General features: G+C 34.7%; 2 protein-coding genes across 3 annotated transcripts in view; one reads left to right on the top strand and one right to left on the bottom strand.

Moving 5' to 3' along the window:
* Positions 1-6,027, bottom strand: part of OFD1 (OFD1 centriole and centriolar satellite protein) — a 46,059-nt gene extending 40,032 nt beyond the window's left edge. The window contains exons 1-6 of one of the 2 annotated variants that reach the window (XM_007500915.3): positions 5,916-6,027; positions 5,132-5,230; positions 3,441-3,641; positions 2,163-2,231; positions 2,050-2,080; positions 952-1,062 (exon numbers count right to left, since the gene is read on the bottom strand). In XM_007500915.3, the coding sequence (XP_007500977.3) occupies positions 952-1,062; positions 2,050-2,080; positions 2,163-2,231; positions 3,441-3,641; positions 5,132-5,224 (505 nt within the window). In that variant the 5' untranslated portion in view covers positions 5,225-5,230; positions 5,916-6,027. The other variant, XR_008914211.1, reaches the window with a different exon arrangement.
* Positions 6,006-25,811, top strand: TRAPPC2 (trafficking protein particle complex subunit 2). Its single transcript, XM_056808352.1, has 5 exons — positions 6,006-6,141; positions 15,720-15,831; positions 21,700-21,848; positions 22,908-22,989; positions 24,751-25,811. The coding sequence occupies exons 2-5, from the start codon at positions 15,739-15,741 to the stop codon at positions 24,847-24,849; spliced, it is 423 nt and encodes a 140-aa protein (XP_056664330.1). The 5' UTR covers positions 6,006-6,141; positions 15,720-15,738; the 3' UTR covers positions 24,850-25,811.
* The last annotated feature ends 760 nt before the right edge of the window (positions 25,812-26,571 follow it).

Genomic DNA, 26,571 nt, shown 5'->3' with positions numbered 1-26,571 from the left:
CAATTCTATGCATTTTCATGGCTAATTCCTGGAATGCTTTCCCTCCTTGCCTATGCCTTCTGGCATCTCTGGCTTCTTTCAAGTTGCAGTTAAAGTTCCATTTTTAGCAAAAAGTCTTTCTCAGATTCCAGATTATCTAGGTTTATGAACATTGGAAACAACAGTTAAATTCTCAGGGCTCCAAATTTAACAGTTTAACTAAGGTAGCTAAAATTTATGATTTCTAAGGTCCATTTTAGCTTTACAATTTTATAATTAAATTATATGCACCAATATTATGCTATATGTAGCAAGCTCCTTATTAGAGTACTATAAATATTTTTAATCCCCATGTGATAAAGACATGGAAGAATTAGGAAAAATCCATACTTGAACAAGCGGAGTACTGAAAAATAAGACTCATTGTCCAAGTACGTGAAAGATTACCTCTAAAAAGCACATTTTTCTTCTACATTACAGACACAATTAGAAAATGAATTAACAGCTGCCAGAGTTTGAGACTGCATATAAGAAAGAACTTCCTACCAGAAAGAATGATAAAACACTAGACCCTGGAAAGAATTATTAACCTTAGGAACTGTTAGAATAGGAGTAGATAAGTATAATCACTTAGATTGAATATGATAGAATCATTGTTTTAGATCATCTAGTCCAAAAAAATCTCATTTTAAAGATGAGAATATTGAGGGCCAGAAGGAATAAATGACTTGTCCCATGTCACTAAAGAATTAATTGTGAAGACCCAGAATTCTCCAATTCCAAAGTTAATGCTCTTTCCATTGAACCACTGCCTGACTAGGATCTTTCTAGCAACAGGATTCCATAAAAATTAAGCTCTCTCACAACTCACAGAAAGTGAAAAGGTTAAGAAGATATAAAATGTGATATAAGTTCATTTCTACATATTAAAAAATATATACATAGTACAAATTAAAGGAGGACAATGGTTACCAAGAGATTCTCTAGTAGGTAATAATGCTGAACTTGTTTGAGTCTCCATATTGCAACTTTCCTTGGATAGATGATATTCTGTCAATTCCTTCAAAATCTGCATGAGAAAACCTTTAAAAAATACAACATATTAATTTACAAATTTAAGTTAAGAATCAATATTTTCAACTTCAAAATTTTATAGAAAGAGTTTCTCTATTCATCAATAAAGCAGTCATAGTTCAATAATTTACCAATACTCATTTAAAGAAAAAAATTCAACTATTTTTCAAGTAGCTAAAGAGGATAAGCAAAATCAAAATGGTTTATAAAGAACAAAATTTTTTTCAGAAGTTATGAACTCCAAAAAAAAAAAAGAAGTTATGAACTCCAGTGAGAATGAATCATTTATCATTTATATTGTTTGACAACCAATGTGTTGGTTAATTTTGCTGGTTTCCCTACCTCTTTCTTTTTAAATCTTTATTACAGATGAAGAAAATAAAGCAGAGGTGGAATAACATACTCAGAATATCAATGGGTGAAACCAGTAAGTGAGGCAGGATTCCACCAACTAATCTGATCTCAAGTCCAGACTTATTTACTATGCTACCCTGGTGACAAATACTAGTTATGAATATTTTCATTTAATTTGCTATGAATTATGCCATCATCTTCAATTTTTCTATTTGTTACTAAAAGTGAAGGCAGTATCTGTGGAAGATTTGACAAAGATTCAGATTTCACTTCTACAGTGACTAGGATGTCTAGGAAAAAGTTACTTAACTTTTAGGTCTTAAGAAACTTCCTAGGACTTATCTACAAAGTCACAGACAGATGCAATGCCAGTGTAGGAGTTCTCACACTGAGGAAGTTCTAGATCTTTTGTATATTCATATTACTAAAAAGATATAAAGATAAAAAAATATTTAAAAAATAAGAGTAACTATCTTTTCAGGAAAATAGAACAGTACTAAAAACTGCTAAAAATCTTAGAATTATTTTTAGAAAAAGTTACTTATTTATTTAAATTAAATCCAAATTAAAAAGTTTTTTCTCATAAAAGGACAATAAAACCAGTAATGTATATACTTCTTGCATAATTAATCAATCTTATACCTTTTTGGTTCTCTTTTTGAAACCTTGAAGTCTGAAAGAAAAAAAACAGCAATTTAGGTTTCATTCAACAATAGTTAGTAAGCCAAGATTTACAGAATCTAAAAAAATCCTACCAATGATTTGTAGAGACTGGATTTGGGGCTGATTTTAATCAGTTGGAGTAGATCTTGCATAGTAAATACCTTTTAAAAGAAAATTTAAAATTAGTAGTATAAAATTCTGTTATCTTAGGAATGTTAAAATGAAAAAAATCAGAAAACATATAGTAACACTCAAATGAACAGGAGAGGTATAATTATATAATAAAACTGATTTTTATACCCAATGACACAATGAACCCACAAATTTACCATGCTTATAAAGACAGCTTCCATAGCACAAAATGAAAAGAATTTATTATATTAATGGAAGCACAGGATATCAGGGTATATTAATAAAAATAATAAAAGTTAACATTTATATAATGCTTACTATGTGCCAAGGCATTGTATTAAGCACATTTTACAAAAATTATCTAATTTGATCCTCACAAGAACCCTGGGAGGCAAATGCTATTATTAGTTCTCCATTTTATATATGGAGACACTAAGGCAAACAGACTTGCCCAAGATCATGCAGCTAGTTATTGTTTGAATGTCTCCAAGGTGGGCACTACCACTATGCTGTATAGTTGCTAGTTATAAAAATGGAGGATAGTCTGAATCTACTTTTTTCAAAAAAGGAAAATAAATCAATATGTATTATTTCCTATATAATATCAGTAATTGTATGAAAAGATTTTTAATTAAAATTTTAGGTAAATTAGTATAGTTCAAATATCTATAGCATTTCATGGTTTACAATTTGTTTTCTTCATAATATTGTTATGAGACTGTCCAAGTACTACTAGGTAGCTTCAAAATCATTAGATCATTCACACAACTAAAAATTCAAAGCATTTTTATGATTTTAGGCATTATCATAACCTATAGCTGGAAGGAGAGAGCTGATACACTTTTTTTCAGATGAACCATTTGTCCCAACCCAACTATTCCCTTAGCTAAATGTACCCAAAGGTCTAAACTATTCAAAGCAGGTCCAAGTTGCCTTGATATACTATCTGGGAATTCCTGGGAATATGTGAAAAATCTTTCTTAAATATTTTTGTTGAATGGAAGTATCTGGCATATTTAATTGAGTAAAGTTTCTTTCCTTCAGAGCAAGAAGGCTCTTTTCCCCCTACAATAAAGACAGACTAACTTTCTAAATTAACCCTGATTCTATTTTGTTGGTTTTTAGACAGATATGATAGAGAAAAGATTCTGGTTAATTTGAAGTACTAAATTATGAGAGGAAAGTGAAACAAAAAGTATTTTACCCAAGTGAATCAAAAAGCAGAGAAGGATGATTACCTTTTCTTTTTCTAAACCACTTTCAGGAAAGAAAACAGAGAGTGAATATTCATAACCACATCTTCGAAGATGATCAGCCACAAGGCTATTAGAAGCCCCAACTAATAATGAGCTTCCTTCAACAGGAATGGACTGAGGCTGCAGTTCTCCACTCAAAACAGGATGCATCAACTCATGTATAAGCTGGTTTCGAAGTTGAGTCTATCTCAAAAAAAAAAAAAACATGAAAAATATATCTAAATTATTATTTTTGTTTAATCAAGGTCCCTGATATTATTGAAAAATTTCCTTTCCTTCAAACAGAATGGTTCTTTTTCCTCTACAATGAGAATATAGTATCTTCTGCATTAACCACTGATTTTCATCCACTTTCGAAGTGGCTGCCAAGACTGTATAAAGTAACTCTGCTTTTTATCTCATTAAAGAAACAACAGTGAGCTGTATGCAAAGATGAAAGAACTGGGTAAATACTATCAGTTTGTTCCTATTTTCTTCCAGGTGTTTAAGTTTTAATTGCCTTCAACTAGTAGCTTCAAATATCACCTTAAGTAGCTGGGATGTGCTAGCTCCTCCTACCTGTGTAGCCAATTGTTAAATATTCAGTGTAATCCTTGAAATAAATAAACTATACAAATGAAGGCTAAAAATATTGCTTTGTTGATTGTCTAGACAAAGTGATGGAGAAAAATATTAATAATGAAAGAAGCTAATTGTAAATATATTCTTTTTATTTTTTTGGAGAGCTAGCTGTTAAAAGATTTACCAATACTTCCTCGATTGTAACACAGCTTAACTTTAGTCCACAAACTGTTTCACAAGGTTCTCATAGATTTTTTTTCCTCTTAATGAATACCAGTTCATGGTATCTATAATAAGCAGAACCCCAAAAGTTGCTGCCAAAATGAAGCATTTTATCATTCTATCTAAAACTTGAGATTATCCCTTCACAACCCATCAAAAGGAATTTACCAAAAAATACTTCTCTATATTTTAAAATTTGATAAAAATATCCTGGACATGGCATTTTTTACACCTCTAAGTTAAGAACTAATATCAGCATTATACAAGGATCAGGTGTGAAGGACTAAACAATTGTCATCAAAGCTAATCTCCAAGATAACCACAAGGGACTCAGGATGAAAATGCTATCTCTCCACTGTGAGGAAGAACTGTTGGAGTCTGAGTGTAGATCAAAGCATATCTAGTCCCTTTTTGAGATTGCTATTGTGTGTGATGTGCCTTTTATTATGACATGAACAAAACATAGAAATATATGTTACCTAAATGTATGGGTATAAACTATATCACACTGCCTTGGGGAGGTGGGAAGGAAGGGCGGGAGAAAAACTGACTTCTAAAATGTCAAAAAACAATTGCTGAAAATTGTTTCCATGTGTAACTGAAAAATAATTTAACTGAAAAAAAGAATATCAGCTTTATGAAAATGTGTTACATTACTAAACGGTTTTTAATTTTTGATTACCAATTTCCATCAGAAACTTGTTCTTAAACATAATACAATTCTGCATTTAAGACATCCAAATGAAACAGTATAATCCAAAAAGGCTACACAATATAAAAACTTGAAAAATGGTAAACTGTTACTACTATTAAATTCACTTATTTTTGGACACTATTATCCCATATTCTCTCCTTGTTTATTATAAAGCAAACAAATGCGCCAAAAGTACCTTGAGTGTATCCAAAATACCCCGATTCTTAAATGTCTGGTACAACTTCTTGCGAAGTTCATCCTGAGACAATGCCTGTGTTTCAAAAGGCATCTTGAACTGAAACAGAAGGTGTCACGGGTTACATGGAGGAAGAAATCCTGAAGCTATTGGACCAGTTAGTTCAAAACCGCATCCAGATCCCTAATTAGTTCAACAAAGTAAACTCCCAAAGTGCTTCAGTTCAGTGACGCCAAAGATCGTAGCAGAACATCTTGTTCATTAAAAGGATTTCTATTTTCTAGAGTAATTCGCAAAATTGTGGCTGGCTTACACATCCTCCAACCCCCACCTCCCAAAGGCGACCTGTCTTCCTCACACTTGCTGGAACCGAGAGGCGCAAACCCCTCCTAAGCTTCGCAGAGGGAGAAGAGTCCTCTAGCCTCAAGGGAACTGGGCTTAGCCCCCTGAAGTCCTCACTCCCTTCACTCCCCGGATCTCCTCAAAGGCTTAATTGCGACGAAGGGCTGTGGAAATATAGTAGGTGGGACGGAGAAGACCAGAAGCTAGTCCACTTTCTCTTCACGCTAAGCCCAGAAGCCGGAAGGAAGCTCAGGGCCGAGTCCAATCATCACCTTACGGAGGGAAAGTCTCCAAAAGAAAACCTGGGTTGAGATACCAGGAATGGGATCCCGGTGGCCGAAAGAAAAATTTTTACAGGTTTGGGTGTAGACCCGGAGTTCAGCAGATGGTGTCAAACGGACAGCGGTCCACATAACCCTGAGAACTGTCCCTCAAGACCCACCTAAGTAGCCACAGCTGGTGTACAGCTCGGTCGCGCAAGTGTAGTAGGCCAGCGGCATCAGCCGTTAAACGTCTCAGGCGCGCGCCAATCCGCTGCGATCTCAGACCTCGCGAGAGCAGAAGTGCCAGGGAGAGCCGCGAGAGTTGCAGTTCTAGTTGGAACCTGACTGTTTTGAGGACAAAAGGTGGTTGGTGTTTTCGGTGCAGGTACCACGTCCTGCCTACTGGTAAGGACCAGAGAAAGCCTAGGGGAGGCTGATTGAGTGGGGAGGACTCCCGGTGCCAGGTGTTTGCATCTAGGTCTCTCAGACTCTTTCCTCCCTCTTTTCCATTTCCCCCTTCTTCCTTCCTCTCCTCGGTCGGGGTTGGGGCCTTAGAGACGTCGAAGTCATGCTGGAACGGAAGGAGCCCCTCCTCCAAGAAATGGGAGGAGTTTCTCCCCATCCTCTTTACTAACCTCTGTTCGCCCCACTGTTACTCCCCCCCCCCCCCCAAGGTAAACTATTTGCGGCCATACCCAGCTTTCCATTACAAACCTTCAGCGCCTAGCTCAGTGCCCCGATATATTGGTAGATTTAACTTTTCTCAATTTTATTTTAAAATTAATCATAAGGTTGACCTGTTGATCCTGTTCTCGTTTCTCCAAAAGACTAACAAGATAATTCTGTTCCGTTATTATTTATTTAAAATGAATTAGTGTTCTTTTATAGTTAAGTTTGTTTTACTTTGGTTAAGATGCACTGATTGCCTGTCAGTCAATAAACATTTTTTAAGAGCCTACTATGGGCCAGGTGCTGTGCTAAATACTGAGGAATACGAAGAAATGCAATAGACAGCCCCTGTCCTCAAGTAGCTCACAGTCTAGCAGGGGAGACAAGATGTTGACAGCTATGTACAAACAGGCTACTTACAGGTTAAATTAGAAATAATCAGTAGAAAGAAGGGGCAAGAGTTAAGGGGCAGTTGGAAAAGTTGAAAGTATCAGAGATGTTTTCATGATCTAGCAGAGGAGAGACTGAAGGAGCATTGAGAAAGGTAGGATGAGGACCCATAGCCAAGAGGAGATATAATCTAGGAAGAGAGAATGGTTAATGTTGGCAAAATCTGCAAAAAAATCTACAACGATGAGTCCAAGAAAAGATCTTCCCGTTTCATAGTTAGATCAGAGAGATGAAAGAGCCCTTTGAGGTTTTCCAACCCTACTCAAGATTTTAGAGTTTAAAACATTGAGAACCTAAAGAAGTTAAATGACTTGCCCAAGATCATTCATACACATAATAAATTAGAAGGATGGGATTTGGACTCAGATCCTCCCACTCCAAATTCAGGATTTTCCTCTTTTTCCTACAGTGTCATTAATAACCCTGAATGGAGCAATTTCATTATATATAATCAAAGTCCATTCCATTTTTTGGACAGCTCTAAATTGTTACCAAGTTCTTATAGGCTTACCCTTTACTCGACCTTACTTTAAACTCTCTGTATGTCAAAAATTTAAAAGACTTCCTGATCTCTCTTTCACATAATAACCCTTTTACGTATTTGAGATTTGCCAAGTTAAACAATCTTCAGTCATTCTTGATGTGGCATATTTTTAACTTTGAACATTGCATATGTTATATATGTATATTGCAATAGGATTATTACAGTATTCCCTTGTTTTAGACATTATACTTTTATTAATGCAGCTTAGTATTAGTTTCTATGATAGCTAAATCATATCATTAGTGTTGAGTTTGTACTCAAGTAAAACTTATAGGCCTTTTTTCCCCATAAAAAGTGCTCTTTCTACCTCTGCAACATTTCTTGCATCTATTCTACTTGTCCAGTCCCATCCATATATTCCCCTTGTTACCACCTTCATTAGTATTGGGAGTATTAAAGTAACTTTCTTCATTCTTTGCCCATACCACTACCAGAATAATCTTCCAATCTTTCTTTTAAAAAAAAAAAAAGCCCTTACCTTCTGTTTTAGCATCAGTTATAAGATAGAAGAATGGCAAGAGATAGATAATTGAGGTTAAGTGACTTGCCTAGGGTCACACTGCAAGAAAGTATCTGAAGTCACATTTGAACCCAAGTCCTCTCTATTCCAGTCCTGGCCTTCTGACCACCATGCTACTTAGCTGCCCCTCTTGTCATTAATTTCCCCAAAATCTTCATTGGCTTTCTACTGCCTAACAAGCAAAGTTCAAGATTCTCTTTCTGCTTCCACAATCTGACTTTACCCTTTCCAGCTTTATCTCCTGAATTATATGTCCTCTTTATTCCATGAAGACAGGACTATTCTTTGTCCCTTGGATATTGGATATGCTCTATACTTTTCCACTATTCTGCTTCTATGTTCACAATGTCTGGAATTATTTTACTTAAATCTTAGACCTCCATGAAGCTTTCTCTGATTTCCCCACCTTTTCTCCTCCAACATTTTCTAATTACCCCTGTTTGTAATGACGTTACATAATTTAATCAGTTTGTTCAATCATGTGCAACTCTTTTTGACCCCACTGACCATAACTATCCATGGAGTTTTCTTGACAAATACACTAGAGTGATTTGCCATTTCCTTCTCTAGTGAGCCAGTGGATCCTTTTGTTATACAAACAGAGGTTAGGTAACTTGAGCAGGGTCACATGGCTAAGAAATTTTTGAGATTTTCACTTATGGTTTCCTGACTTCCAGGCCTAGTGCTCTTAACTACAAGCCAAAGCTGCCTCCAGTCCATAGTAAAAATACCTAAAATTTATATAGCTCTTGCTCTCTTCTTGGTGCTCATTTAATCCTGACAACTGTGAAAGGTTGAAGCTATTATTATCCTCATTTTTCAGAAGAGGAAACTGAGGTAAACACAAAGTTTAAGAGATTTGCCTAAGATCATACAACTGATATGTATGGATTTGACCTTACTTCTTCCTAACTTCAGGCCCAGCTCCATTACCTAGCTTAGATCTCAAGTGGCTCTAACATGTTTGATAAATTATATGTTTGTGTTTTGCCTCTGTTAAACTAACTCCATGAGGGCAAGCTGGTACCACATAATTTCTAAACTTGATAATATTCCCCACCCAATCCTTGAGCCCCTAGTATATAGCATATATTTGTATATACCCAGTGGTAGCTAGTAAACATTTAGTGAATGAATCCAGAGGATGTAATTTTCCTGGGACCAGAGACTTGAATTAATTTATAGCAGATATGTTTTCTCTTCCTGTTGTCTTAACTATCTTCAGTTCTTCCTTGACTATGCTTGCTCTATTTGCTTTGGTTTAATAGTCATTAACCTAGGTAGAGAAGATAGAAGAAAAATAGTAACTCATGTTCTGCATGGGATAGGTGGTACAGTGGGTAGAATTTGCTGGGCCTGGAGTTAGGAAGACTGATTTTCCTAAGTTCAAATTGGCTTCAGCAGAACCAAGAGAACATTATACACAGAAAGTGAAATATTGTGGAACAATACAATATAATGGACTTTGCTAAATCAAGACAGTCCCAAGGGACTTATGAGAAAGAATATCCATACCAAGAGAAAGAATTGTAGGAATAGAAACACAGAAGAAAAATAAATAACTTATTTGTTTATATGGATATGATTTGGGGTTTGGTCTTAAAAGATTGCTCTATTACAAAAATGAATAATATAAAAATAGGTATAAGTGATAACATTTGATTAACCTAGTGGAAGTGCTTATTGGATCTGGGAGGGAAAAAATGAAATATGGAAACATGGAAAAATATATTAAAACTTTTTTTAATTTGACCTCAGAAACCAGCTGTGTGATCCTGGGCAAGTCACTTAATCCTATTTGCCTTATCTTTAAAATGGGTTGGAAAAGGAAATGACAAACTAGTATCTTTGCCAAGAAAACCCCAAATGTGGTAATAATAGTCAAACATGACTGAAAAGGACTAAACATAGTTCTGCTTTCTTTATAAGGTTAACATTACTAGATCTTCCTCCAAGCACATGGATTCTTTTCATATTTTTCCTACAAATATGAGATTTTTAAAAAAATGTTTATTTGGTCTTTAGAATTATATATAAATCCTCAGTTCTTCCTGGTCTTTGAGTTCCTGACACGTTTTCAGTTTATACCAATTTTGCATTCATTTTTCTATGTGTGCCTTTCCTGTCTTTCTTTTTTAAACCTTTATTTTCTGTCTCTGTAACAACACTTAAGAAGGGCAAGGGACAGGCAAACTGGGTTGTCAAGTAACTTGCACAGGTTCACACAGATAAAAAAAGGGTCCTAGGCCAGATTTGAGCCCCAGTCCTCTCCACTCCAGGTCTGGCTTTCTAGTTCATCAGAGAGCTTCCAGTATTAATTGGTTCCTTTTTTTCTTTAACGAATTGTGAATATTATGTCATCAAATTTTTTTTTGAAGCACTTCTCTCTAACCCTTGATCATAGTAAAAGCTCTGGTCATGGCATCTTGCCTATCTTTTTCCTGAACTTTTTGAAATCTGTTTTTCAAAAGTACAGTGTCCACGTCTGACTATATAGAGAATTCTTTCCTTCCCTGACCATTCTTAGTTCCAGAATGACAGCTTTGCTTTCTTTTTTCCTATTTAGCAGTATTTTATTTTTAACTAACTTACATGGAAGTGTGTTTTGCATGACAATGAAAACAAAATTTAAAAAACAATTATGTGAAAAAAACAATTTTAACCTTCATTTGCCTTAAGTTTGAGTCAAATTCTCACCCTTCCTCCCCTCACCAAGATATTACACAACCTCTCTTTACAAGTTCCTTTTTATTTCAATTGGCTTTTTTTTTCTTTTTTGATCAGAAGTAGTTCTTCTCATTATTTTTGAATGATGAAATTGTTGGCAAGATTAGTAAGCAATCTGCTCTTAGAAGATAGCTAAGTTTGTCATTATTTTAAATTTAGATTTTTGTAAGGAAGGGGTGGTTACCCTTCAATTCCAGATTGTGACATAAAGTTATAAAGCCATTATTAAAACTATTTGGAATGGGTCAAAAAAAGAAATAGAACAGAATAGTGATAACAACAATCCAACTGTGCAAAGTGTGTACTAATTTGTACCCCTTTTAAAGCCCCCAAAAAAGTTTGATCTTAGGCCTGAAACTATGAATTGGCTTCTTTCTCTGACTTAGGAGAGGAGCATCATGAAGAACATACATTGATAGAGGGTATAGGAAGCCACCCTCTTTTCCTGGAACCACAGATTTAGGAGGATGCTGGTCTGGCTGGGGTCTGACTTAGCCTCTTTGAAAGAGTTAGCCTGCCACATGTGGCTAATGCTTTTTGCTTTCATTCTCAGGACCACTTTTTGCTGTTAAGTAAATAACAATTATAAAATCATGATATGATCTCCAAAGAATTTAAATTGTAACACAATGAAGTCCATAAAAAATTTAGTGTTTGGGGGCAGCTGGGTAGCTCAGGCCTAGAGACAGGAGGTCCTAGGTTCAAATTTGACCTCAGCCACTTCCTAGCTGTGTGACCCTGGGCAAGTCACTTGACCCCCATTGCCTAGCCCTTACCACTCTTCTGCCTTGGAACCAAAACACAGTATTGACTCCAAGACAGAAGGTAAGGGTTTAAAAAAAAACAATTTAGTGTTTGATAAACTTAGGGAAAATAAAAACTAGAGAAAATGTTACTTAAATATATTTGGAAAAATTTGACTGATTAGCAATATGATATTGAATTTATGCTATAAAAGTCACTAAACTATTCATACTGTTTGATCCAGTGCTCTTACTACTAGGGATCTAAGAATATCAGTAATAGGACGATGCCATGTATGCCATAAGATGCATAGGAACACTTTTGGTAACATGCCTCCCCCACCCCAAAAAAAGTGGAAGCAAAGATTGAACAAATTATGGTATATACACATATTAGAATTGAACCATGAGAAATTATAAGAGGAACAATGGTATGGTAAGCTAGTCTTCAAATCAAAAAGACATGTTCAAACTTTTAAACATACTGTCCATGTTACTTTGAGCAAATCATTTAACTCAGTTAACTCTTAAGACTGGAAGTGGCACAGCAGATACTGAACTACCGATGGTAGTTTCTTTATTAAGAGTTTCCTATATAGAGAACTCAGGCCTCCCTAAACTATAGAAATGACAAATATGATGAATTTATAAAAAACATGGAGAAACTACTTATGAAGAGATGTAGAAGGAAGAAAGCAGAGCAAAGAGAATAATGTATACAACTACAATGATTTAAATATAAACAACATTAAAGTGCAGTTGAACTCAGATTAAATGGAATGATCAATCTGGATCTCAAATAACAGATAAAACAAAACTTCCCTCTTAATAGAGAAGTGTAGTAGACCATAGGTGTAAAATATATGTGTGATCAGATGAATTTTCTGTGTCAGTCAGTTTTGCTTAACTGTATCTTTGTTACAAGTGTTCTAAACAGCAGGGGGGGATGGGGAAGCAGTGGAAAGGCATATGTTTGGGAAAGTATTTTTATTTTAAGGCATGAGTAAATCTTTTTATTTTTTTTTTAAACCCTTACCTTCTGTCTTAGAATCACTACTATATCAATTCTTGGGCAGAATAGTGAGAACTAGGTAATTGGGGTTAAGTGACTTGCACAGGGGTATATAGGTAGGAAGTGTCTGAGGTTGGATTTGAATGCAAGACTTCCCTTCTCTAGATCTGGCTCCTCTATCAATGCAGTCACCTAGTTGCCCCTTGCGCTCAGTGGATGGAGAGTCAGGCCTAGAAACAGGAGGTCCTAGGTTCAAATTTGACCTCAGATACGTCCCAGCTGTGTGACCCTGGGCAAGTCACTTGACCCCCATTGCTTAGCCCTTACCACTCTTCTGCCTTGGAACCAAGACACAGTATTGATTCCAAGACAGAAGGTAAGAGTTTAAAAGAAAAAAGTTTGTCGCAGGAAATAGACCTATAGCAATATCTCATACCCCATATGTATTTTGCCTCAGCAAATTCCCGCTGGATGACAGCCTTAAACATAAAAAGATACAAAATATAGGGGCGGTGGGGGGAGGGGAAATAGAATAAAGTATTTGTTTCACTCTTTAGGAGAAATAATTTTACAAATGTAGAAGAAATTATTTAGGGAAAAGTTAGTTGCTTGATTACATTAAAATAACTTTTTATACAACAAAAATGGTATAATCAAACCCCCAAAATGTCAGATTGGAAGAAATGTTCACAGCCAGTAACATGCTTTAAAGCTCGGCATGTAGACTAAATAAAGAACTGTTAAAAAAAAAACTTGAAGACAACTCCCCATCCCAAAGTATATAAACAATTTAAGAGATAACATTTATTGTTAATAATTACTTCAGAAGTGCCCAAACATTAACAACCAAAAAGATACTCATTTTAGTCATTCTAATATACACTGAGGTCCTGGGTTCAAATATAGTCTAAAACACTTTTAAGCTGTGTGACCCCAGGCAAGTCCCTTAACCCCCATTGTCTAGTTCTTACCACTCTTCTGCCTTTGAACCAATATATAGTATTACATAGTATGTATGTGTGTGTATACATATATATATACATATATATGTCTATATATAGTATAGTTAGGGTTTTTAAATGGGGAAAAAAGTAAATGGGAATGAATAGATTAAATAATCGAAAAGATGTTTTATATGAAAAATACATTTAGTTAAATATAAATAGACATAAAGTGAGTTTAATTGTTGTATAGGTTATATTAAAGCTATAATAAAGCATTTTATTTTATTTTTAATTTAAGTTAATTTATTTAGTCAATTTAGAACATTATTCCTTGGTTACAAGAATCATATTTCCCTCCCTCCCCTCCTCTCACCCTCCCTGCAGCCAACACGCAATTTCTTTGGGTATTACATGTGACCTTGATCAGAACCTATTTCCCCTATTTCCATGTTGTTGGTGTTTGCACTAGGTGATCATTTAGAGTCTACATCCCCAACCATATCCCCTCGACCCATGTATTCAAGCAGTTGCTTTTCTTCTGTGTTTCTACTGTGAATCTTGAAATTTCTCAGACTTGTGCATGTTAAAAAAATTCCCCATTGGGGAATTTTTCATTGGGACAATTCCCTATTGGGACTATTCCCCATTTTAAACAGTGAAGCTACTTAGATCTAAAATGTGAGAACTCTACTTAGATCAGAAATGTGAAGACCTCTACTCCACCCATACTTAAACATACTTTAGGGGAAGATAAAGTTGTAAACTCTTTTCTGAACAATGAAAAGTACTTAAACCCATACTTATAATAAGGGAAAAAGTTCTTAAGCTAAATACCTATAAAGGTAAAGCAACTTGTGAATTTACAAGGAACAAAGAGCTGAGAAACTTACTCAGAGCTTTCCTGGTGTGAATTACTCAAAAATCCACACCTTCTTAGGTGTGGACTAAGAATGGTCTGTCCTTTGAAAAACGTCTACTGTGATTGGTAAATGTAAGAACTTAGGGGAGGTGACATAGGAGAAAATGCCCTTTAAAAGGAGATGAAAAGCTCTCTTTGGACACAGTCAGCTGGGAAAGGCTGCCTTGAAGGGTCTCTCTCTAGACTCTCTTGGGGACAATTCAGATTGAGGCTTGGAGCTGGTGAAGTCAGCTGAGATGGAGCTGGCCTGGTGTCACTAGAATTCTTGCTTAGACAGATCTTGTGGTGAGTGATAAAAGACTGACTGATCTCTCTCTCTTAAGACTCAGTTCTAGGCCATGTTGGCTTAAGGCCCTTCATACTTATTCCTTTCTTACTCTTTCTTTAATTCCTCATTTTTGTATTAATTAAATTCTCTATAAAACCCAGTTGACTTGGGTATATTCATAATTGGGAATATTTCCCTGGCGACCGCCTGATATTTGATTTAAAACAAGACACTGTAGTGAAAACATATTTTCTGTGGTCACAATTTACTCACCCACTCTTATATCTACTACAATTTATATCTTCCACTATTTTACTCACTACAGTTTACAACCTCAACCATTTTAACTCTTACAGCTTACAGCTGTCACTCTTTTAAATGCTACACTACTCTCAGTTTGTCTTCTGAATGTAGATAGTGTTTTTTCTCATAGACCACTCCAAGTTGTTCGGATCACTGCATTGCAACTAATGAAGAAGTCCATTACATTCAATTGTACCACAGTGTGTCAGTCTCAGTGTACAATGTTTTCCTGGTTCTGCTCCTCTCGCTCTGCATCACTTCCTGGAGGTCATTCCAGTCTCCATGGAATTCCTCCACTTTATTATTCCTTTTAGCACAGTAGTATTCCATCACCAACATATACCACAATTTATTCAGCCATTCCCCCAATTGATGGGCATCCCCTCATTTTCCATTTTTTTGCCACCACAAAGAGTGCAGCTCTTTTTCCTTATTATCTCTTTGGGGCACAAACCCAGCAGTGCTATGGCTGGATCAAATGCAGACAGTCTTTTATCGCCCTTTGGGCATAGTTCCAAATTGCTCTCCAGAATGGTTGGATCAGTTCACAACTCCACCAGCAATGCATTAATGTCCTGACTTAGCCACACCCCCTCCAGCATTCATTATTTTCCATTGCTTTCATGTTAGCCAATCTGCTAGGTGTATAATAAAGCATTTTAAAAGTAAAATGTTTTCTATGTCCTTAATTTCTCCATGCAGTCTGAAGTATATTAAACATTTTGATTTCTCCTTTCCTTTTCTCACACAGATGATCTTAACTTTGCTTCAATAACATGCATTTTTCATGTAGATTTATGATACTTTAAGACTTTGTTAGACTTGTTTTGTTTTTTCTTTCTAGCATAAAATTCACTAAGAGGTTTGTTATCTCATTTATTTAGGACCTATTCCTTGGAGACAATGTCTGGAAGCTTCTACTTTGTAATTGTAGGACATCATGATAATCCAGTCTTTGAAATGGAATTTTTACCAGCTGGAAAAGTGGAATCTAAGGTGTGTATGTAACCTTAAAAAATTCTTTAAAGCACTTATGGTAAATATAAGATCTTAGTGTTAAAGGTGACCTCTCCAAAAAAGGAATCTAATTTTAGGTCACATAGTAAGTTAGTGATAGAACCAACAACATTAGAACCCAAGTATCTTGATTCCCAATTCAGTTAACTTTCTGCTGCACTGTGCTACCTCTTATTAAAAAAAAAAAGCATAATATTTTGTTTTATGTAAAGTGTCAATGGGGAAAGAATCTTTATCTTTGAAGTAAGATAGAAAATTATAGTTGTACCACAATTCATCAGATTTCTTATCAGAGCATAACTAAATTATAAATCCCTGAATGAAAGAGTTAAAGTGGTCTATTACTTTATATTGATTGTTCCATTCTTCTTGAATATTCACTATCACATTTGTTATATTTATCATTCCTGTAAATTCTTAGCAGATGTTGTATGTGTTACTTTACATTGATCCTAAACAGCTGTAGGTGAAGTTTCACTTGAAGGGCAGTACTCAGCCAAGATAAAGGCAACAAGAGGCAGAGATGTGAACAGTCTTGTCTATCTTTATCCTTTGTATCTTTATCTTCTTTTTCTGAACTAGAATATTTCCTTATCTAATGAGTAGCAGTGAATACAGGTTACTCCCCAGAGACAGACTGTATTATGGGTTTTATCTCCTTCAATGAAGATTGGTACATAGTGGAAAGAGCATTGGATTTGGAGTTGGGGACCAGGATCAAATCTGTTTCTGCTGCTTTACTATTTCTATTGTGTTATGCAAGTCATTTTATACCTTGGAAGCTTAGTTTCCTTATCTGTAAAATGAGAAAGACTAGATGAGTTCTATAGTAATGATAATAGTCCATTGCTCCCAGAGTTTTATCTTAATGTTTTAAAATATTTTGTTCATGCTCTTCACAGAACAATAATTTCCTTGCTTAAAATGTATTTTTGGTTCAGTTGGTTCAGTTTTGCTTTTTTGCTAAGTCAGTTCTTATATCCAAGAACTTATATAACTCATACTCATTAAAATTTTATCTTTAGGGAGCGGCTGGGTAGCTCAGTGGATTGAGAGTCAGGCACTTCCCAGCTATGCGACCCTGGGCAAGTCACTTACCCCCATTGCCTAGCCCTTACTACTCTTCTGCCTTGGAACCAATACACAGTATTGATTCGAAGACAGAAGGTAAAGGTTTAAAAAAAAATTTATCTTTAGTTCTTTAGGGAGATCAATGTAGCCAACTATAATACACTGGTAGCGTAATGCATATTGCAGATGTACTTATGCTATTTCCTAATCTTGGTTCCTTTTCCTAATATTGTAGGAAACATTTTCAGTTAGCTCCTTAATTTTGGGAAGTTTTTTTTCTATCTTTTAATTCAAAATCTCATGGTTAATCATGGGTACAAAATACCTGGCAAATAAATTTTTCTTGTGAACAGGACATAAAGGAAATCCATTTTATTGGAAGTTAAATTATATGTTCAAGTAGTGTAGGATCATAGTTTTGTAGCTTTAATAGCCCTAGAGAGCAAATACTTCACTTCACAGATAAGGAAACTGAGGCATGGACAGAAGTATTTCCCCTGGCTCTTTGCTACCTTTCTTGCCATCTCACACCTCTGCTTTACACCTTCCTCCTGCTCCCCCCAGTTACCGCATTATCCAGTGACTCTGGTCTCCTTGCTGTTCCCTCAAACACAGTAATATATCTCTTGACTCCAAATATTTTCACTAGCTGTCCTCTGTGCCTGGAATTCTCTCCCTCACCTCTATCACCTAGCTTTCCTGGTTTCCTTCAAGACTCAACGTCCTAGCTTCTATAAAAACCTTTCCCAGTACCCCTTAATACTATTCTTTCCTTCTGTTCATTATCTTGTAGATACTTTGCTTGACATAATTGTCTGTATGTTGGCTCCCCCATTAGACTGTGAGCTCCTTGAACTTAAGGGACTATCTTTTGCCTTTCTTTGTATCTCTAGCATGTATTATGCTATGGGCCCTACATAGTAGGTGCTTAATAAATGCTAGTTGACCAGCTGGCATTTAGTGGTCATCAAATAAGCTTTAGCACATCCAAATTTACCTCAAGGACAGCCCACAAAAGAATATAGAAAACTCAAACAAGATGCAAAAGTATATCTTCAGTGTTCAAGGAAACAATGACAAATATGAATTATTCCATGCACAAATTAAATATTAGAACTAACAAATGTTTTCATATATATACATATATATATGCATTGCATATCCACAACCATAACAATAGGCATTTATTAAATGCAATACTGTATGGTAGGTATATAAACCAAATAGTTCTTTCCCTCAAGAAATTTATCAAGATATTTATGTTGTGGAAAATAACATGTTCACAAAAAAAGTATTTTTAAAATATACATAGTAATTTCAGGAGTAGTGGGTGGACAGGAGGAGCTAGCAACTATATAGGGAATCAAAATAAACTTCCTTACTATGGGAGATGGTACCTGAGATAAGCCTTGAAGAATCCAGAAATTCTGTGAAGTAGAAATGAGGGAAAGCATTTCAGGTATGAGGGAGAAGAGTTCAAAGCCACAGGGATGGAAGCGAAAATGTCATGCCTAAAGAACTACATGTAGGCAAGTTCACAAGATGAATAAAAGAGAACAATATACAGTCATATTGTAAAGGTGGATTGGAACCAGAGAAAACGAAAAGCATATTAAAGAGATTCAATAAAGAGAATCTGTCTCATCTAAAGTAGAATTTTCTGTTGGAAAATGTGTAGCTTTAGTACTTTAAGAAAAACTATAAATAGGATGATAGTAAATAAAATGATTGGAGAAGCCATTGTTTCTGACTAAGCAGCCCTCATTCCCTCAGTGGTCAAAAAAATTACATAGAGCAATTTTCTCTTTGTAACATCTAAGAAGATGCTAAACATTGATAAGTTTACCTTCAGAAGTCATCTATAGGAAAAGAAAAATAAAACTGTGATCTTAATGGTTTTTGAGCTCTCCTCCTTGGAAGAAATTGATGGTAACTACAAGTCAGAATTGTACAAAAAAGGACTTTGAGGGCAATTCAGAAGACAATCTTCTATTACCTGAAAATTGAATCCTAAAGGCTAAATAATGGGAAACTTTCCTACATTCAATTTAATGATAGTTTACATCTATATTGTGTACAAAAAATGTCTTGTAAAAATTTTATTTAGTCCTCATAGCCTAATATGTGAGGGAGATAGTGCAAATATGATTGTCTCTATATTATATATTGATATAATAATAATAATAGCCAGCATTTATATAACATTTGAAAGTTAGCAAAGCACTACACATATATATCAATTGATCCTCACAACAACCCTGGAAAGTAGGTACTATTATTACCCCTATTCTACAGATGCGGAGCCTTAGGCAAACAAGAGACTTGCCTAGGATTGCACAGCTAATACATGTCTGAGGCAAGATTTGAAATCAGGTCTTCCTGACTCCAGTACCAGCATTTAATATGCCATACTTTCCTTTTAGAAATTTCATTACCATGAGTAGAAATAGCACAGAAAGCAAAAAATATGGATTCCTTCACTTCCTTATCTTGAATCTAATGCCTCTTTCTCTTCTGATTAAGAGGGCTGTATACCTGTGTATCACCTATTTCTCTCTTCTGGGATTAGTCTGTGGGAACCCTAGAAGTTTAGGGCCCCCCTTCAGGAGTCCTTTATGAGACAGTACTACTATCTTGCCAGTCCTCATTGCTACCAATATAGTGCCAACACAGACCATAATTTTTCCTAACCTCCTTTGGCCTTATGCCAGTTTTGCACAAAGAAACACTGTTCCTAGTGGTTTTATTCATCTTAGCACAGTCATAAGAAATTTTCAATGTGCCTGGCACTGTGCTAACTGCTTGGGGAATACAAAAAAGGCAAAAACAGTGCTTATTCTCAACAAGCTTACGATTCAGTAGGGGAGAAAACACAACCATCTACAAATGACATATAAAGGATAAATTGGAAATAATCTCAGTCACATTAAAAGGGGACTGGGAATGTCTTCTTGCAGAATGTATGTAGGATTTTAGCTGAGACTTGAAGCCAAGAGCCAGAAACAAGGAGGAGAACATTCTAGGCATGAAGGTCAGCTACTAAAAATAAGGTCAAGCAGGTGGAATACTTTGTAGGACTAAGAGAGCAAGGTGGCCAGTGTCATTGGATGGCAATATATGTTATGGGGAGTAAGGAGTAAGAAGACTAAAAAAGTAGGAAGGCCTAGGTTTTGAAGGGGTTTAAAAGTCAAATTTTGACCCTAAAGGAGCCCCTGGAGTAGACAAAACTATGCAGCTCCTTTTTGTGGTAGCAAAGCATTGGAATTCGAGGGGATGCCCATCAGTTGGGGAATGGCTAAACAGGTTGTGACTTTTCAGTTTATTAAAGAAACACTGACAATCAGGGGACAATATAATCTCAAAATAATATCACTTTAAAATTAGCAAAAATGTTTCCATGTATCACCATTATATATATAGATATGGAGATAAGCAAAATGGCTATACAATTGATGGGGAACAAGCAAAAATCAACCATTGACCTATTATTCTACTCTCCCAACTATATAAAATCTATCTGAGGGTCCCAGCTAAGGATAGTAGTAGGGAGTAAGCAGTCTTTCTAAAGACATATAAAATAATGGACCATATCTTTACCATTTCACAAGTAACTGAAAGATGAAGAGAATAAAAGGTCACAACGGGCCTGCTGTTTGTTCATTACTCCACTTAGCCTCTCCCAAAAAAAGCACTGGACTTAATAGAACAAAAAACTTGCCTTAGAATCTCTTACAACAAGATATCTCATCCATATATCTTGGAAGATATAACAAGAAATAATCCTGGTCAAAGAGGGCAGCAAAGTGGCTCAGTGGATAGAGAGCTTGGCCTGGAGACAGAAGATCTTGGACTTAAATTAAACACTTCCTAGCTGTGTGGCCCTGGGCAAGTCACTTTACCCCAATTGTTTAGCACTTATAGCTCTTCCGTCTTGGAACCAATATGTAGTATTGAGTCTTTTTTTTTCCTAAGACATTTTATTTTACCAATTACATGTAATAACAATTTTCCACATAAGTTTTCTTAAGTTATAGAATCCAAAATGTCTCCTTCCCAGAAATGATAATCAATTTGATCTGGGTTATATATGTGCTATCATGCAAAACATTTCCATATTGTTCATTTTTGTAAAAGAATAATCATATAAAACCAAAACCCCAAAATAAAAACCCAAACAAACTATTTGACTATTGTGTAATCTACATATCTTAAAGCATTGTAACTCCATCTGATTCCTTCTCCATCACCAATTTCTTCAAGTGATGAACTGGGCTACTCCTATATCTCTTCTACCTTTTCAGTGACATTTTTTTACTACCTTTTTACCTCTCTTTACCACATTCTTAAGTGATATTTCATTCAAGAACTATTTCATTTCAGTCATTATGTGTAACACTTAAATCTCCCTACATACTTCTCTTAGTGTACACTTTGCAAAACTGTTATAATATTCAAACCTAGAATACATCTTCCTAATTTTCTGTTTTTAAATGTAGAAATTATAAAGTATACTCTCTTAATAGAGAAATAAGCTTGGAGTTGAGAAGAATTGTTTTTAAGGGCCTCTTCTGGTTATGTACGTTAATGTTACTTGTTTTAAAATAGAAATAGAACATTATATAAAAATAATGTATCATTATAATAATGACCATAAGACATTTAAGCAGGAAAGTAAAGTTGTGTGGCTTAAAACTATAACTGGAATTTTTCATAATGAAATACTTGTATTCTGCCAACTGAAGTTAATAATCTGCTATTGTCCATGTTTTACCCCAGGATGATCATCGTCATCTGAACCAGTTTATAGCTCATGCAGCTCTTGATCTAGTAGATGAGAATATGTGGTTATCTAATAATATGTACCTGAAAACTGTGGACAAATTCAATGAGTGGTTTGTTTCTGCTTTTGTTACTGCAGGACATATCCTTTTCCTATCAATAATACATTTTAACTGTACATCAAGTTAAAAATCTAAAAAAATGATCTATAGTGATACTATTTATATTGCCATTATTTGAGAACATGTTAGGATTCAGTCATTATAAAAGCATTATTTATTTAAAAATGCTACTTTAAGGATATTAATCCATATTTTAGAAAAAGGGGGGGCAGGGACTCCAGGTTTCCCATGTGTGTGTATATATATATATATATATATATTTTAAACTGTTTCATCTGACATATATGAAATCTTGTTTCTAGTTTATTTTTGAAATAAGTTTTTAATTAAATACTATATTAAATTTCTTGGTATTGGCCTACCAGATAAAATGCTAGTTTTATATAAGGAAGACATGGATTCAAATCCTGTCTCTGGCATGAAAACTATTGCCTTGGACAGGTCTCTTAAAACTAAAATTATAGGTAGATTGATCAAGATCACATAATTTTAATGTATTAACCCTCTTTACCATAAAGCCTCTCCAAACAACTAAAATTTTTTTAAAACCTATTTTTATTACTGGGCCAGTGATTACAATGATATTAGGGAAATCCAAGATGAGGAAACTCATCAATATTAATGCAAGTCAGCATTAGAAAGATACCTCAATTACTGAGATTGAATGACTTGTTCATTAACAACTGCCAATATGTTAGAGATGCAACTTGAAATTATGTCTGTCTTGCTTTGGGACCAGCACTTTATCCATTTGACCAGAGGTGTCTATAGTACTTTCAAGTGCAGCGCAAACCGGATTAAAATGCAATTGAGAATTATTGCAAATTAAAGTAGATAATATTGCTTAGATAACATACAGGTTCATGAACGTACATTTTAAAGCTACATCAATGTGCAGCTCTAAGGGATCATGGAGAAACTGGGTGCCCTTCCCACTATTTCTGTTTGAGTTTGATACTACTGCATAGACTGCTGCTTTTCCTGTTATGAATATACTTACATGACTATAATACAAACTGTTGGCTTTCCATTGTTTTTTCATTTTTAAGAATAAAATGTGATGTACTTAACTATTTTACATATGAGATTTATTATGCTTCATGATGTAAGACAAGAAGATGGAATAAAGAACTTCTTTAGTGATGTCTATGATTTATATATAAAGGTAGGTTACTTTTTGTAATTTTTAAAATTTCTATATTTCAGACCAAAGAAAGGGATATATTATAGGATAATGATAAAAAAAAGCAACAGAAAACAGGAACTTTAAATTTGAAGTTGCTGTTCTACATGTTATGCACATTATGAACACTAATAATTACTGAAAATGAAGCATCTGAAAATAGTAAAGTTCATTTTTAAAAAGTAAATTGATAGATATGATCTGAAAGGTAGCTGTAGTATTTAATAAGCTACCAGTTTAATAAGTAATTATTGAATAGTTTCTGGAGTGTCAAATGAATGAAGAACATAAAATAGAATTCCACATTGGGTTTCCATGTTAATATCTACTTTTTTTCCGTTTTGTTTTTGTTTGTTCTGGTAACACATACTGAAAAGTACACTTGATTCTTGGCACATGTAGATTTTCTACTTCGTGAATTAGAGTCCTGGAATTTCAGAACTGGAAAGGACTTTAAAAGGTGTATAAAAGTCTATTGAGGGATCTGGGTTCCCCAGACAGACAGAATTACTTTCCTAAGGAGATTGAGGTAATTATGTCAGAACTCAGACTAGCACCAAAGCCTCCTACACCCCATGTTAGTGCTTTTATGCTGATAAACCATGGACATCTATAACCAGTTTCAAATTTTGACCTAGATTTTCCCCCACCTCACTTCATTTCCCCACTGCACTGTTTTTAATATTTGCTTAAAAATGTGTTTTAAGCACATAATTGAATTGTTTTTAGCAGGAAATTTAATAGAAGTTCTGGAGCCAACCACCTTAAGAAGGAAACACATTTTGGGAAGTGGGCAGGAGTTGGATAGTGATAGTATAAAGATTAGAAGTCGGGGCAGCTGGGTAGCTCAGTGTATTGGCCTCAGACACTTCCCAACTGTGTGACTCTGGGCAAGTCACTTGACCCCCATTGCCTAGCCCTGACCACTCTTCTGCCTTGGAGACAATACACAGTATTGACTCCAAGATAGAAGGTAAGGGTTTTTTTTTTTTTGGGGGGGGGGTTAATAATAAATAAAAATAAGCAAGAGAACAGAAGGAAGTTCAGAAAGGGACACCCAAGCAGGGCAGTTTTATTGCCACCATGTTGACCTTACTATAAACTTAAAAAACAAGCTGCATAAATTCAGATTGTGTCATTCTTGTTTTCTGTTCTTTTGTACTTTGAAATTTGGCTATTGATTAAGTTCATATTAAAAAATGAAGGCAGGATATTTTATTTTTAAAAAGCATGTAAATTGTAATCTAACAAGAAACACTATAAAATATAAGTCTAATTTCAAGTCATGCTATATTTTAATATTTAAGGTAGCCTGAAAATTTTTCAGTTGTTGGCAATTAAACTATTATCAAAGCAAAAAAATTTCCACGATTTAAAATATATTTTGTACATTAATAGCATATCAAGCAAATTATAGTATAAAAACTATGCCATTGGTTGTTATAATATATGTGAGTTGGTAGGAAGGGAAAATAGGAACATTTGCCTGAGTTGTATAGAGAGGGAATCTCAAGTTTTAGTGGTAAAAAGAATTGAGGTTTTCTTAAACAGGATTACTAGTAAACATTAGCTTTTCATATGCCTATATGAAGTCTTTTTTAATGCTTGTCATCCTAATATGTATCTTTAAAACCAGAAACTCAAAACAAACTTTTTTAAGAACCACAGGTATGTCCTGAAGTATCAAAATAAAATTTTTTTAAAATCATATCTTTTAACAGTCTCTCATTTTGCATTCTTTAGTTTGCAATGAATCCATTTTATGAACCAAATTCACCCATTCGATCAAGTGCATTTGACAGAAAAGTTCAATTTCTTGGGAAGAAACACCTTCTAAGCTGAATAAAGAAAACTTCTTAAATATGGATGTCATAATATGCATTGTAAGTAGCTAAGAGCCAATCAAGTCTACTATGTCTAGGCTCTTTAGGCCTCTGTAAATTAACCTCCTTTCTAGTTAGAAAGATAAGGCACCTTTTGTTGTCATTGTTACCGATGATCCAATCAAAACAACATGCTTTTGAAAAGTGCCCTGTTTATATGGAATCCCGGATGAAGTGCCCCAACAATTCTTTTTGCTTTAAAAATTGGACTCTATTTTGACTAGTCTAATATTGTACTGTAAGTTTGTAAATGTTATAATGTTGATTTGGCTGACATATCTTAAACTGAAATAGTACAATTTACAGTATACACATGTAATCTTTATTTATAAAGAAGAAACGGGCTTTTTTGTCAAGTTTTAAAGTAGGTATTTATCTGATAGCATTGAGTATTTTAAGTAGTCTGGCAGTAGTACCAAAAAGACAGAACACTTAGAAAATAGATATAAACCTGACTATAAATAAAATGAAGTTGTTACTGAGACCAAACTTTGCATAATCTTTTATCATTGTTATTTATTTGGAATCTTGAGACTATGTCACAATGTTTTCTTTTTCAATAATAGCAAGAATAATCACATTTCCTTTTGATAAGTTTCATGCTTTTATAAAGACATTTCAGTTATTTGCATATTTTAGCTTTCAAGAATATCATGAATCAAATTAAAGTTTGGCAGTCTCATAACCAACATATAGGCTCTAACTGGGAAAGTTGTCTGGGGGAGAGGTTGCATTGAATGTGTGTGGACTTGAGTGTGTCTTTTTGCATTGTAGTATGTGTAGAATCTTATTCTGTAAATTATGTATTGTTTATAAAACTAATGATATGATCATAAACAAATAGTTCATGGAAAAAAATACCGATGTTTAGAAAAATGTTATTGAATTAAGTATAATAAAAAAGAATGCTGTTTTAATTGAGTATGTGTATCTAGCTTCTTGTGTGCAATTCTTGGCCAAAAATTTATCTCCCCCACTACACCCTCATGATTTTGCTTTAAAAACAAAATCAGCTTTTGAAAGATTATGTTTCGGGGCAAGTACATTTGGTTGTTGGGCTTTTCTGGATATGGTGCCGTTTTCATTATTTTAGGAATTGGTTGTCCCCAAATGAGAATAACTTGTATAATGCCTCCTCTTCCCACACAATTCCTGAATATAAACTGTTACTGCCTATATAAAAAAGATACCTTATAAGAATCATAAACTATTAAGAGCTGCTACTCAGCAATCCTTTTGTCTCATTAATTCCTTATTCTCTGCAGTAACTATTCTCACATTCTCACTCACTTACCAGATGGCAAATTATCCATCCCAAACTCCTCTATCTTCCCTTCTTTTGATTTGTCTTCACCCATCCTTTCCATCTCTTGGATCACAGATTAAGTGGTTTTCATCTTTACCAAATTAGCAAGACTTCAGTGCTTATGTATAATAGCTAATATTTAAGTGGTACTTTTAAAATTTGCAAGGCACTTTACAAATATCTCACTTTGTCTTCAGATCAACTTTAGGAGTTTTATTATCCCCATTTTACACATGAGGAAACAAAAATTATTTGCCCAGGGTCACACAGCTAGTAAATGTATGAGGAAAGTATTTGAATTCAAGTTTTCCTGACTCCAGGTTTACTACTCTATCTACTGACCACCAACCTGCTTAAGTAACCTGCCTTGTTTTG

This window comes from Monodelphis domestica, chromosome 8 (assembly GCF_027887165.1).
Source record: "Monodelphis domestica isolate mMonDom1 chromosome 8, mMonDom1.pri, whole genome shotgun sequence".
NCBI classification, from domain to species: Eukaryota; Metazoa; Chordata; class Mammalia; order Didelphimorphia; family Didelphidae; genus Monodelphis; species Monodelphis domestica.
The sequence above is the reverse complement of the archived record's forward strand: the minus strand, read 5'-3'. Positions and strand labels throughout refer to the sequence as shown.

Coding starts and splice junctions, on each gene's coding strand:
- TRAPPC2 (XM_056808352.1), top strand. CDS start 15,739: ATGTCTGGAAGCTTCTACTTTGTAATTGTAGGACATCATGATAATCCA. Junction 21,849..22,907: donor TTTGTTACTGCAGGACATAT/CCTTTTCCTATC, acceptor TATTTTACATAT/GAGATTTATTATGCTTCATG. Junction 22,990..24,750: donor TCTATGATTTATATATAAAG/GTAGGTTACTTT, acceptor TGCATTCTTTAG/TTTGCAATGAATCCATTTTA.